The sequence below is a fragment of the Notamacropus eugenii genome, chromosome 2 (assembly GCF_028372415.1).
Source record: "Notamacropus eugenii isolate mMacEug1 chromosome 2, mMacEug1.pri_v2, whole genome shotgun sequence".
In the NCBI taxonomy this organism is placed as follows: Eukaryota; Metazoa; Chordata; class Mammalia; order Diprotodontia; family Macropodidae; genus Notamacropus; species Notamacropus eugenii.
This window is the reverse complement of record NC_092873.1, coordinates 190,446,916-190,462,178: the sequence shown is the minus strand read 5'-3', so window position 1 is coordinate 190,462,178 and position 15,263 is coordinate 190,446,916. Positions and strand designations below refer to the sequence as shown.

At 38.2% G+C, this 15,263-nt stretch overlaps 1 protein-coding gene across 1 annotated transcript in view; it reads left to right on the top strand.

The window, feature by feature from the left end:
• The window catches only part of SLC22A16 (solute carrier family 22 member 16), a 64,418-nt gene that overhangs the window by 26,802 nt on the left and 22,353 nt on the right, over positions 1 to 15,263 (top strand). The window contains exons 2-4 of the mRNA XM_072643039.1: positions 3,599 to 4,075; positions 7,147 to 7,264; positions 12,224 to 12,767. Of these exons, the coding sequence (XP_072499140.1) occupies positions 3,599 to 4,075; positions 7,147 to 7,264; positions 12,224 to 12,767 (1,139 nt within the window). The remainder of the gene's footprint in view (positions 1 to 3,598; positions 4,076 to 7,146; positions 7,265 to 12,223; positions 12,768 to 15,263) is intronic.

Here is a 15,263-nt window from a genome sequence, read left to right as displayed (position 1 = left end):
GCTTTGAATGGAAGAGTTTTGACTTTGTTGTCTTCTCTTTGCATGTTTTAGTCTTCCTTGTCACCAAAGTAAGATTCTATAGTCTGCTTCTTTTTCCAGTTTTTGCTCATTTCCCCAGCCATTTACTTGACTTTTGAGTTCTTTGTCAAGGTAGATCTCTGGTTTCAGTCGGGGTGGAAGGTATCCTGTCAGTTACTCGATTCCCCCACAATCTGTGGACCTAAAAGAGAAGAGCTCATAGAAAATTTGACTTTCAAACACAAGAATCAAACAGTCACTGTCTCTGCCCCTGCTGCTGCTGTGACTACTGTGTGTTCCTCTGCCCCTTTCCCTCTCTACCGCCCTGGGGTTGGGGCTGGACCACTCCACTCTCCCACACTGGTCCCACAGGCTTTTTCCACTGACCTTCCAATTTGTCCTTGGCATTTTGGGGTCCTGAAGTCTGGAAACTGCTACAAGTGCAAGAGATTCAGTCTCCCCAAGGCCTGCTCAGGTCCTGTCTGTGAGGATACCACCCATGCTGGACTGCATCCTATGCCTTGTATGGCTCAATAGACACTTCCCAGCAACCCTCCAGATTGTCTTGGGTTGGAGATTTGCTTCACTCTGTCATTTTTTGGGTTCTGCAGCTCCAGAATTTGTTTAGAGCCATTTTTTACAGGTATTTGGCTGGGCTTGGGAGCAGGGCTCTAGTGTGTGCTGTTATTCTGCCATCTTGGCTCTGCTCCCCTTGAGGATGATTTTTTAAAAAGATTTGTCAATTATAAAGCATTTATTCTCTTCCCCTCTATTTTCCTACTCCCCCTCAATTAAACAAATACAAAGAAAAATGATAAAAATTAGATAAAAATTCATAGTCAAGTGAAACAAATTCTGCCATTGGCTGTGTCCAAAAATACATATCTCATTTTGCCTTTTGAGTCTATCACCTTTCTGTCAGGAGGTAGCATATTTCATCTTCAAGAATGGTTTCAATGCCTTTTTAAAAAAAAAATTAGTATTTTATTTTCCCCCAATTACCTGTAAAAACAATTTTTAACATTCTTTTAAAACTTTGAATTTTAATTCTCTGTCTCCCTTCCCAACCCACCCTCCTCGAGATGGCAAGCAATTTGCTATGGATTACACATGTGTAGTCATGCAAAACATTGCCATATTAGTCATATTGTAAAAGAAACAAACCAAAAAAGAATAAAGAAAGTTAAAATAGTATGCTTTGACTGTATTCAGACTCCAGCAGTTCTTTCTCTGGGGATGGATTGCATATTTCATCATAAGTCCTTCAGAATCATCTTGCATCATTGTATTACTGAGAATAGATAAGTCATTCACTGTTGATCGTCTTACGCTATTTCTGGCATTGTGTACAACGTTCTCCTGGTTCTACTCATTTCACTTTACATCAGTTTGTGTAAGTGTTTCCTGGTTTTGAGAGTATTCTGATCATCATTTCTTATAGCACAGTAGTACTGTATTACATTCATATACCACAACTTGTTTAGCCATTCCTCAGTTGATGGGCATCCCTTCAATTCCTAATTCTTTGCCACCATAAAAAGAACTGTTATAGATATTTTTGAACATATAGATCCTTTTCCTTTTATTATCTCTTTGGCATATAGACCTAGTAGTGACGTTTCTAGGTCAAGGGATATGCACAGTTTTGTACCCCTTGGGTCATAGTTCCAAATTGTTCTCCACAGTGGTTGAATCAGTTCACAACTTCACTAATACTGTGTTAGAATTCCAATTTTTCCCATATCCTCTCTAATATTTGTATTTTTTTTCTGTCATATTAGTCAATTTGATAGGTGTGAGGTGGTACTTCAGTTGTTTTAATGTGCCTTTTTCTAATCAGTATGATTTAGAGCATTTTTTCATATGACTATAGATACCTATGATATCTTCATCTGAAAAGTGACTGTTCATATCTTTTGACCATTTATGAATTAGGAAATGATTCGTATTCTTATAAATTTGGCTTAGTTTTCTATATATTTGAGAGATAAGGTTTGATCAATCAGAGAAACTTGTTGTAAAATCTCCCCCCCCCCCACCTCCCCCCTTTTCCTTCTAATCTTGGCTGCATTGATTTTGTTTGTGCAAAACTCTTCTAATTTAATGTAATAAAAATGATCCATTTTGCATCCTATTATGCTATCTCTTGTTTGATCATAATTTCTTCCCTTATCCATTGATCTGACAGGTAAACTATTCTGTGTTCCCCTAATTTGCTTATGGTATCACCCTTTATGTCAAAATCATCTGCCCAGTTTGACCTTATCTTTGTGTATGGTGTGAAATGTTGATCTATTACTAGTTTTTGCTGATCTGCTTTCCAATTTTCCCAGCAATTTTTGTCAAATAGCAAGTTCTTATCCCAAAATCTTGGATCTTTGGGTTTTTCAAACACTAGATTACTATGGTCATTTGCTACTCTGTATTGTATACTTTCCACATTAACCATGTTGTTACAAAACCAACCAAACAAGAAAAGTAAAGAAAAATGTGCTTCAAGCTTTACTGCTTAGGACTTTTCAGTAAATACACATGATACAATCCATCCTTCAGTTCTATATGACTGCTAGGTAGCACGGTGGATGGAATGTTACACTTGGAGTGAGGAAGCATTGGGTTCAAATCCTTCTTCAGATATTTACCAGCTGGGTGATAATAGGCAAGTCACTTACCCTCTTTCAAATTCACCCTCCTTCTCTATAAAATGGAGATAATATTATTGCTATCATGGAATTGTTGTAAAGATCAAATATATGTAAAGTACTTTGTAAACCTTAAAATGCTATATGAATGGTAGCCATTGTTAAATTATTGTGATGTTGATGATGATGCCTGAGTAAGGAAGAGAGAGAAAGGCTGAAGGAAATAAAAGGGCAGGGAAAAGAGACTGAGAAACATGGAGAAATTTCCAGGGAGAGGAAGATGGTTAAAGAAGGAATTAGAGAGAAAAAGGAAAAGGGGACTCAAGGGGAGAGAAGAATTTAGAGAAGAGAAGGAATCCCATGAGAAAGAAAAAGGGAGCACTAGCAACCTAATAATGGGAGGCAGTGTAGTGCAGAGGAAAGAGCCCTAGGTCTAGAGTAAGAGAGCCTGGATTTAAAGTTGGGCTCTGCCCTTCACTACCTGTGTAACCTTAAGCAAATCATTTCACTTCTCTTGTCCTCAGTTTTCTCATCTGTAAAATGCAAAATCTTTAAGTTTTATTTCAGCCTTAAATCTATGATTCTATGAGCAGGTGAAAAAACTCTGAGTAGGAAGAGCCCTGTTGTATTGCCATATACATTAATACAAAGAATATTGATATCTCCCTCTAATGGAAGAGACATGTAACGGTGAGTTTTGTCTCCTTGTTAATTCTGGGTAAGCCTATCCTGATAGAGAAGATATCTTCTATTTCCTTTAATAATGAAAGAACAGCAGTGAGGGGTTCTCCCCTAACTGCCATAGATTGATTTGCCACCATTAGTGACTGACCTTCTCCATGGAATAAATTTGATTTCCAAACCAGAGGTATCAGTCTCTGATTTGGGAGACCTATGTTTCAGTGGGAAGTTATTAACCATCTTTTTCTCTCTTGCAGATTCCAGGCATTTATCTATTTTGCATCCGTCTTCCAAACTATCTCTTGTGGCATCCATTACTTGGCTTCTGTGTTCATGGCTGTTACTCCCAAGTTTTCCTGTGCTGTCCTGGGAAACATAAGTCAGGTCCTCTTTTATAATTCATCTAGCCTACATATAGAGGATGCCTGGGCACTGTTCACACCAGAAAAAGAGGATTACATGGTAGTGCAGATGCAGAATGGAGATGTTTGGGAACTTGCTCAGTGCAGCAGATCCAAAAGGGAGGACCCTTATTTTGAATACCAATATGATGGTAACAAATCTGACTTTTCTTGCACTGATGGCTACTTTTATGACCAGACCAAGTGGAAGAGTACTGTGGTGACTGAATGGGATCTGGTCTGTCACCGGGAGTGGTTTGCCAAATCCATCCAGCCTACTTTCATGCTTGGAGTCCTTCTGGGAGCAGTAATTTTTGGTGATCTTTCAGATAGGTAAGTATCTTTCAGATAGGTAAAGTATAGATGATATGCCTTTGCAAAACAATCCAACCTTCTATAGCCCCTTTAATTGTGTGCTCAAAGGTTTTTCTAACAATTCTTTCACCAAGTTTGTCACTCATATTTGCCTACTAGGAAGTGTGGTTTTTTAAACTTTTTATACTGATAAGATAGTCATTGGTGCATTTCCTAGTTCCATCTTCCTCGATGTCCTTATTACAGGAGACCTAAAAGGAATAGTGTTAAATATGAGATCCTACCTAATTTTAATAGTTTTTACTTTAACACTTGCATGGATTTGTTATCTTTTCAATATGGGTACTCTGTTCAAGGGTATATCCTTTCTTATCCAAAGTGGCACATTTTATACTCACAACCAACCTGGAGAGTTCAGTGCAGACAGAAGGTAAATAGCATTTCTCTAAGTCATGTAGTAAGTGTCTCAGACCTGACTTGAACTCAGGTCTTCCTGACTCCAGGTCCAGTGCTCCATACACTGTGCTACTTAGGATAAGAAAGTATCTGGGGGTAGGGAACCTGTGGCTTCAAGGCCACATATGGCCTTCTAGGTGCTCAAGTGTGGTCCTTTGACTGAATTTGGATTCAAGCTGTAGGTTCCCTACCCTTGGACTTAGTACTCACATTGAGGAGTGTTAAAGTAAAAACTATTAAAATTAGGTAGGATCTTATATTTATGTAAAAGGCTTCTGAAGAGGTTACATATCAATTCAAAAAGCTTAAGTTAAGTTAAGTTCCTACTACATGCTAAGCAGCATGCTAGGTGCTGGGAATGTCAAAACAGAATAGCCTCCTTCCTCAGGGAGTTCACATTCTAACAGAAAAAACAAATGTAAATAACAAGATATAGGTAGAGTAGATAGAAAGTAATCAGGGGAAGCTCTAGTAGCTTCAGGCATAGAGAAGATGGGATTTGAGCTGAATCTTGAAGATAGTCACAAAAGCTAAGATACAGAGGTGAAAAGGGAGAACATTTTAAGTATGGAGGACAGCCAATACAAAGGTATGGAGGTGGGAGATGGGAGAGGGGAGTGTTGTATGCAAGAAAGAGAAAGTTGGCCAGCATAGCTAGATCATGGAATATGTGGATGAGAGTAAAATGTGGGGAGACCAGAAAGATAGAAAGGTTAAGAAAAGCTTTAAATGTCAAACAGAGGACTTTATCCTGGAGGTAACTGGAGATTATTGGGTGGGGGCTGGGTCAGTGTAGAGAAGGTGACATGTTCATTCTTGCAATGGAGAAAAACCACTTTGGAAACTCTGTAGAGGATGGGTTGGAATTCATTCTTGAGACATGAGACAGGGAGACCAATTAGAAAGTTAATGCAATAACACAAGTGAGAGGTGATGTTGATGATCTGAACTTGAGTTGGAGCTGTATGAAAAGAGAGAAGGAGATGTACATGAGAAATGTCATGAAGAGAAAAATGACAAGATCTGGCAGTGGTGTAGACGTGTGAGGTGAGTAAGGATGAGGACTTGAGCATGACAGTAACAGTGGGGAGATCAGAAAAGGCTTTATAGAGACTCTTGAACTGAATTTTGATGAACTCAGATGTAAAGATTAGGAGAGAGTACATTCCATGCTTGGGGAGCAGCTTGCAAGCACAAAGATGTTGGCTAGAACATTCTGTGAAAGGAACAGGAAAAAGGCCAGTTTGGGTGGATTGTAGAGCGTGTGACAGGCAGGAATACAGAAGGCTGGAAGGGTGGGTTGGAGCCAGATTGTGAAGGGTTTTACAAACCAAACAGGCAAGTTTGTACTTGATTCTAGAAGCAACAGGGAATCACTGGAGTTTATTGAGCCAGGGAATGACATGATGATGATGATGATAACAATTATAGTAAATAATACCAATAATGATGATGATGATGATAATTAACATATTTATTGCTTTGAGGTTTGCAAAATGCTTCACCTGAGTCATCTCAATTGATCCTCATGACAACTCAGAAGTAGGGGCTATTATCCCATTTTTCAGATGAGGAAACTGTAGCTGAGAGAGGTTAAATGGCTTGCCCAGGTTCAAAGAACTAGGAGGTATCTGAACAGGATTTCAGTCCTGTTCTTCCTGACTTTGAATCTAGTCCTGTATCCACCATATACTTTTACCTTTGTGGTCTGTGTTTTGGCAAAATTTCTTTGTCAACTGTGTGATTAACGCATTGGTGAGGATGGAGATTTGAAGGTGCAATATCAATTAGAGGGTGGAGCAGTTGTGGCAATACCTAATGAAGACCTCAATGAGTGCGGTGGCCATGTGAGTATAGAAAAGGGAACTGAGGTAAGAGAGGTTGCGGAAATAGAACTGAGAATATTTGGCAACTGTTATAACAACTGTTGTTGCTGTTGTCTGTCCTTTGTTCTCAAAGAGGACTGTGATATCATGGTCTTGAAAGTGAATTGGATTTAAGTGAGGCAGGGTTGTGCAAAGTCACCAGCCATACTTTCTGTTCCAGAACTTTCTGGGTCCAGTGGCCAGATACATATTAGGACAACTGGAGGTGGCCCCAGATATGGTGGAAGACCTTGGCTTCTTAAGGTTAAGGACTTTAGTAGGTCTCAATTTGACTGAGGCAATATCCATTTAATGATTAAGGCTAGGAAGGAAAAATGAGGCAAGGAATGGTCTCTTTAATGGGGAGGGAGGGAGAGAAAGAGCGGTAAAGAAAGAGAAAGAAACAGACAGACAGAGAGACAGACAGACAGAAACACTCAGACAAATTATGAGAGAGTGAAATTGGGAGGGAGGGGAAGGAAAGAGATTGAGAGAGAGAAGAGGAAGGAGAGAGAGAGAAATTGAGAGAGTCGGAGATAATGTGTTTGTTGTACTCTCATGTGTATATTACCTAATTAGGCAATGCTTTCCTGGAAATTGGAAGGGAAGCCTGTTTTAAAAGCAAAGAAGCATCAGCTCTGTCCTGTCATGCGCTTGTCCCATTCTTCATTGATTAATATGTGGTCTGAATTTGTCCATGATAAAAGGAGTCCGTGTTTAATGTGGTTGTATGCTAATGTTTTGTTTCTTCCATTGTGTGATTCTCAGGTTAGGAAGGCGGTTTGTGATGTGGTTCACAAGCACTGCGCAGTTCTTCCTGGGAGTCGCAGTGGCTTTTACATTTGACTATTACAGTTTCATAGTTGTACGTGTTCTTCTTGCCATGGTGAGTGTCTGGAAAAAATACAACTCTTTCATTCTGGCATGTTTTTTAATTTAAGCTTAGTTGATAGAAAGTCAGAAAACCGAAACCTGTACGTTACAAGAAACCTGTTGCAGGGGTGCACACTTGAGGTCACAGGTTTCCTACCCTGTCCTATTTTTTATTTTGTTCTTTTCTCTCCAAAGCTGCCACTTTACATAAAATAATAAAAGCTATTATTGTTGTAACATTTTGAGGTTTGCAAAATGCTTTGCTTAAGTAAAGTATAATTTCATTGGGTCTTCCACAGTAAGTCTGTGAGGTAAGTGCTGCAACCCTTCACATGAAAAAAACTGAGGTTAAGAGCAAGTAAGTGACTTACTGTAGGGTCCCAGATGAACATAGTATGAAGCACATTTCATTTAGGTGTATATTAAAGGAATTTTATTGTTTTAAAGTGCTTATTTATTGAATATTTAGTCATAAAAGATATTGTTTTTATTTATCAAAGGAAAAAATGAAAACAACTAAATTATAAAAATTAACTATTAAATTTTACTAAAGCAATAAACAAAATGCTAATTTTTTTTGGAGACATTAAGGTATGCCCAGGCAACCGTCCATCCATGCTTATATCAGTAAGTGTTGGGGGCAACTTGGAAGCCAGATCTTCCTGATTCCTTGTCTAGCACTCTCCCTATGATGCCACTCTGCCTCTCAGCTGTTCTTTAGAGTTACATGGTAAGGGTTAGTGCCTTCTTACAGGTATCCTTTTAGTAGAATGTAAAATCCTGGAGCTCAGAGACTATTTTTTAGTTTTTTGTCTTCCTGTCCCTAGCACCAAACACAGTGCCTTACACATGGTGGCACTTTATAAATGTTGAGTTGAATTGAGTTGTATGTACTTTACCAAAAATGGATACTTGGGAATTATCTTCCTGCTTTGTTGTTAGTACATCAAGATAAAGTGGTTCCTCTAAAATTACAGGTTGACTTGGTGATAAAGATATTTGCAAATGGAGAATTGGGGGAATAATTAATGTTCCTCTGAAGCCCTGTTTGCCATCAACATTAACCAAAAGAGCCATGTGACTAGTGTGCCCTTAAGAACTTCCCTTAATAGTTTATATAAGAATTGGACTTTAAAAAAAAAACCAAACCAATAACTACCTCATCTTACATCTGCAAAAGTTACACATGGCTTAAGATCCAAGGTCTGAGTATCTTGTGGGACAGTGGAAAGAATGCTGGATTTACAATTAACAGATCTGGTTTCAGTTCCCATTTCTTCCACTTACCACCTGTGTGATATTAGGCAAGTTACTTAATCTCTCTGGGGCCCAGTTTGTTTGTGTTGGACGAGTTGATCTTCAAGTTCCTTCTAGAATTAAATCTTTCCTGTGATCTTTGTCACTGTAAAGCACACATGTATCCACCAAACTCTTTTGGTCTATGACAAATGACCTGGCAATAATCTTCTCATGCTTTGTAACAGCATATGGTTCTGTTTATCCATGTTTGAAGATGGAATTCATTAAAATGAAAAATTGTTACTCAATAGGCCAAGACTGTTTCTATCCGATGATTAAAGAGTTGGCAGATAGAGCCAGTGAAGAGGAATTAAGTATTAGACCTTAGAGAAAAGACTTGGGGATGACTTAATAATTTTCTTTTGGTTCATGAAATCTTTTTATTCAAAGGATAGTCTTTCATTATTCTTCTAACTCCCCTAAAGAGAGAAGAAAAGGAAAATGTTCTTAAGCTGCAGGATGAGAGCAAATGAAAAAAAAAATGCTCTGATGGCAGGGTTCATTAAAGCAGCAGGACAGGTTAATAAGAAATTTCATATCATTTCCTTTTCAGGCTAAATAACATGAATGACATCTTGGTATCACATGGCTGTATAGTCGTACAGGGTATCCTAGAGCTAGCTTGAATCTACTCATCAGAGCTGATTGTTAAATTTTCAGCATGAGCATTTACAGCTTGGAAACTAGTAAATGCCAAAAATCAGGGCTTGTTTTATTGTTTTGTTGATTATTCAGACTTCAGAAAGTGATAGGGAAAATGTGAAAAAATGTACATTAAACTTAAAAATGTGTTGTGAATGAATTTTTTTTCTCCTGGATAGCCAGTTGTTAAATATTTTATACTACCCTGGAAGTATTCTCTTTCCCAGAGGGACGTTGGATGGGTTACTTGCTTTTTCAGGTCCCTGCCATTCTTAGCATTCTAGAAATCTGTTTATTCACCTGTCCGCTTCCCAGTGAAAGATGAAATCCTCCCCCCCCCCCCCTGCCATTATCCCTCTTGTACTTCAGAAACTGTGAGGCTAAAGTGTAATCACCCTATCTTCAGGAAAAGAAAATAGTGACTTCTGTAAGAAGATTGAAAAGTGCTGTTCTTAACTTTGCACCTATTCTCGAAAAATGACTGGTCACCTATGACTTTGTTTTGCTATATATAAAATTGAAATCATTCTTTTAAACAAAAGATTTATTGATGCTTTTTAAAATAACACTATCACTTCCAAATGACTGTTCTTGTCTCTTCCTCAATTAAGCACAGCTAAGCAAATCAAATTAAAGTTGATTATTTCTTCCACCCCTCTGCTAAGAGCTAGGGGGAATGGGTCAATATCAGTCGTCTGAAGTCACTATTGGTTACTGCAGTGACTTCAATTATGAAGCACTTTTTTTATTGCTTTCCTTTACGTTACTGTGACCATTGACTTCTCACTTTTGGTCTAGATCATTTTGCTCTGAATCAGTTTATACTAGTATTACCAAATGTCTCTGAATTCTTCTTAGAATCATTCTTCTTGGTCTCTCAGCTTTGTTAAATTAGAATTAACTAGTCAATTGTGCTTGTAGAGTTCCTAAGAAATAATCAATTTGTGAGGGAGTGAGGTGTAATAATTAAAATTGGCACTGTAAGCTTTATGAAGAGTTTTCTCACAGCAACCTGGTATGAGTTTAATTTCTCCATTTTAAAGAAAAGGAAACTGAGGCACTGAGATCTTAGTTTACTTGACTGCTATCACTAAGGTAATCTTGAGGCAGAATTAAAACCTTGGTCTTCCGACTTGTTTTTTCATCTTTTTTAGGAATATCTAAATGGTACAGTGGCTAGAGTACTGGCTTAGGAGTCAGGGAGACTTGAATTCAAATCCAGCCTCAGATACTTACTAGCTGTGAAACCCTGGGCAAGTCCCTTAATTATCCTCTCTCTGTCTTAGTTTCCTCAATGGGGATCATAATAGCACCTACCTCCTAGACTGGTTGTAAGGATCAAATAAGATATTTGTAAAGCACTTAGCATAGTGTGTGGCACTTAGTAGATGTTTAATAAATGCTTCCTTTTCTTTTTCTCTTTCTTCTGTTTTCTTTAAATTTTTTGTTTATGAAGGACACACAGTTGGTTCAATTTTCTAAGCCTAGAGACGGAGACAAACAGTAGGAAGGAGGAAAATGTTGATGTAGTGAAGAGAATAACACTGGTAAATGTGAATGGTACTAATGCCTGCCTAATGGGCTAGTCTAGGGGATAATAAATTACTAATGGAAGGAAGATGAATGAAATTTGTCCATTAGTTCTCCCCTTTATTATCCCTATGGGCAGCTAAGTGGTGCAGCGGATAGACCACCAGGCTTCGACTTAGAAAGACCTGTTTAAATCCAACATTAGCCACTTACTAGCTGTTTAACTCTTGTTTGCCAGTTTCCTCATCTGTAAAATGAGAAGGAAAAGGCAAACCACTCCAGTATCTCTGCCAAGAAAACCCTGAATGGGATCACAAAGAGTCAGACATGACTGAAATGAATGAAAAAAATTATCATTCCTAGCAGCAAATATTGATTGGACGTCATTTGTGGAGATTCAGGAGGACACCAGATGAGACATTAATATAAATGGGCATTAATAAGAAGCTAGCTAAAATAAATTCTACAGCATTTTGTTTAAAAACAAAAGATAAATGTCTTCTAACATTTGTGTTCATCAAAAAAATGTATATTTTTTGCTATGCCCTCCATTGGAATTGAATGGCACTGCTGTTCCTTGCAGTAGACATTTCATCTCACTCCCCATCCTTACTGGATGTCTCCCGTGCTCAGAATGCTCTCCCTCCTCTTTTCTGCTTCCTGACTTTACTCCAGCTTTCTGCAAATTTCAGCTAAAACCCCACCTTCTTCAAACTTAGTGCCTTTCCTTGGGGCTTATTTCCAATTTATCCTGTATCTATCTTGCTTGTACATAGTTGTTAAAAACTGCCTCTTAGACTGTCAGTTCTTTAACAGCAGAAATTGTTGTTTGCCTCTCTTTGTGTCTAATGCTTAGCTTGCCTTATTAGGGGCTATGGACATTGCATGTTGCACAGCTAGTTGGTGTAGTGGGTAGAGTACTGGGCATGGAAGCAGGAAGATTCATCTTCCTAGGTTCAAATCTGGTCTCAGACACTAGCTGTATGATCCTGTCCAAGTTACTTAATCCTGTTTGCCTCAGTTTCCTCATCTGTAAAATAAGCTAGAGAAGGAAATGGCAAACCACTCCAGTGTCTTTGCTAAGGAAACCACAAATGAGGTCGTGAAGAGTTTGGGCATGACCAAAACAACTGAACAACAATGTGCTGCATGTCATACAAAGAGATAGTTCTAAGTAAACATAAGGGAGGGATTTAGAGAGGCAGGGAGAAGGTCACTATGTAAAGAAGGTTAATACAGGTAATTAAGGAGAAAGGAGAAATTTGAATGCTATTTCCAAGTAACTAAGGAGAAAGAGAATTGAATGCTATTTGAAAACATTAAAAATCTTTTCTTGTCATTTTTTCTTTTTTCCCTGCATAGCACATCAGGTAAATGTCATTTGCAAGTGGAAGTTCTCCATTACTAGAGTAAAGAAACATAATCTTGGCTGGCAACCCTTTTTTTTTTCTTTAGTAAGCTGCGCTGGCTGAACTAATCTCTCTTTCTTTTCCCCACCCAGGCTGCCAGCGGGTATCTGGTAGTGGTATTTGTTTATGTGACAGAATTCATCGGTACTAAAGCACGGACATGGGCTTCTATGCATGTCCATGCCTTTTTTGCGGTTGGCATTATGGTAGTGGCCCTGATGGGATATTTGGTCCGGACCTGGTGGCTCTATCAGATTTTTCTTTCCATGGCAACTCTTCCCTTTGTCTTATGCTGTTGGGCTTTGCCTGAAACACCGTTTTGGCTCCTCTCAGAAGGAAGATATGAAGAAGCACAGAACGTAATTGATACGATGGCAAAATGGAATGGAACAAGGTCTTGTAATGTGTCTGACTTGCTTTTGGTGGAACACAGTGGTGGCATTGACACCACCACTGGGGATGTCGAGTCTGAACCCAAGAGTCACAATATACTTCATCTGTTTTGTAACTGGAATATTGCAAGAAGGACCCTCACAGTCTGGTTCATTTGGTTTACCGGCAGTTTGGGATACTATGTATTCTCTTTGAGTTCTGTTAACCTAGGAGGCAATGAATATTTAAACCTCTTCCTCATAGGTAAATAGTGAACTTTTTCACAGCGACAGTCATGTGACTAGTTAATCATTTGGGAATTTCAACAGATCTGTGTAGTACAGTCTCATTATCCTTTTATTTCAGGAACATGACTGCTAACCACATTATCATGACCTCTGTCTGATCTCAAAAGTGCGATTTATTTTTACTTTAGCCATTTAGCCAGGAAAATTATATTTTGACCTTTCCTCACCAAAGTGCAGTAGATAAAATTGCATGTTATCATGCTACTGAATATGAGGCACATTTTATTCCATTGCAGTGGCATGATAGAATTGCTTCCAGTATTACTATTGTAGTACCCAGCACGCAAGTCCCAATGTAGATAAAAGTACAAATTTGTAAACTACTGAAAACTTAGCAGTCCTCATTTTCTGCATATGCTGCGATGCACTCCTGATTATTTGTGTGAAGATTTATTTGCATTGTGGATTTTCTGTGTAAAATCTTGAATTCCAGTTATTTTTAGCTTCTTGGTTTACTAGGTAGTTTATTGTCATAAATGTGATTCTGTTTACTGAATGGGGAACCAGAGAGATAGCCTTTTAAGGGAAAATAATTACTGAATTCCTTTGTCCAAGGAATGGGTGAACCAGCAAGTCGGTAAGAGATGACCCATCTCTGCTATAGACTCTCTTGTGAATCTGTTTGGGAAATACTAGAGAGATTTAGGCTCAGACACTTAGCTTTGTGACTGTCATCAATTTAATCCTCTCAGAACCTCGGTTCCATTTATAACCTGGTAATGTAGGTATCTCATGGGGTTATCATGAGGAAATCCTTATATAGGTTTCAAAGTCAAGGAATAGGAAGAAAAAGAGAAGATAAGGGAGATATTTGTTGTACTAGTTACTGGCATAAATTGCCAGATGATCGAATACTCCTTGTGTAATCACCAAATTTTTTTTGGAAGGTGGATGTAAATTATTTTGGCTTATTTACTGTCTTGCATCATTCAGTGTCTCTGCCATTCATGCAGATTATTGAGCAATAATTATAGTGGGGTTTTTTTTCCCTCAATCTAGGCATAGTATGTAAACCTTTGAAATTACAGATTAGGTATTCATTTTTCTGAAATTCCTTGAGTATGGTTATGATTCTTGGGCCTGGTCTTTTGACACATTGGGAGATCTCTGATGATCTCAGGATTTGTTGTGATACGTTCCCATTTCTCAGTGAAAAGGTTAATTCTCTTTTCACAAAGGTTGGAGGTCGCTACCAAAGAGATGGGCATTGTTGATGACATAGTCAGGGTTCAGACCCTAAGTGGAAAGACAAAACTACCAAATACATTCAGACAATGCTTCTGCACCCTAACCTACCTAGGACCAAGATTAGGACCACCTGGGCATATTGCTCATTTCTCTCAAGCTATTAAACATTCACCACTCTCACCTCCCTTGACCGCAGCTTCACATGACACTAGAATAATTATCAGTGCCTCAACACATTGTTTTGTAGCTTAGAGAGCCTCCAAGACTGACAACACATGTGTTACCCAAAGGATTCATGCACAACAGTTATACCTGTGAAAGAAGGAGGATCTTCTCAGAAGTTCGATTTATTTTTCACTTAAAAAAAGTTAAAGGGCACCTTCTGTTCTTCAAACATTTTCTTATTTTTATTGATGGATTTTATTTTTATGTCACATTTACTTCTGAGTATATTCTTCTCTTATCCCCCTCTTGAGGCACTTAGGGGGCAAATAGGTAGCACAATGAATACAGCACTAGACTTGGAATCAGGACAAAATGAGTTCAGACATGGCCTCAGACACTTACTAGCTGTGTGATCCTGGTCAAGTCCCTTAACCTCTGCCTGCCTCAGTTTCTTCAACTGAAAAATGGGAGTCATAATGGCACCTGCCTCACAGGCTTACATGAGGATAACATGAGATAACACTGTACCTGGCATGTAGTTCATACTTAGTAAATTATTTTCTCTGTCTCCTCCCTGCTTAATAATTCATCCCTTGTAACAAAAAGTAAAAGACAGGTCTTCAGTGTTTGTTTAGTACCTTCGGAATATTAATTTTTTGCCACTAAGGCATTTTTTGGGGTACTTATTCTTTAGAGTAACAAATGTAGTATTATTGATTTGTTCAACTAATATCATTCAGTAATTATTAATCACTATGGTTTTTGGCCTCTAATGTGAGGGCTAAGACCTGTACATACATAATTACAGTATAAGGCAGTCTAGTTTATGTCATTTATCACCCTCTCCTCTTCTCTACCCTCTGTCTCCTTTTCCCTCTCACATTTATTTAATTTGTTTAAATTATTTTTACTTAAAATTTTTTATATTATTTTTTATTTATATAAAAATTTATTTTAAAAACCCTTTATTTAAGCTCCCTCCCAAAAAGTTAGTGTTTTTACATTACCCCTATTTGAAAATATATCTCTTTCAGCTTGGTGGCACAGTGGAGAGAGCACTAGGCCTGGAGTTAAGAAGACCTAAGTTCAAATCCAGCCT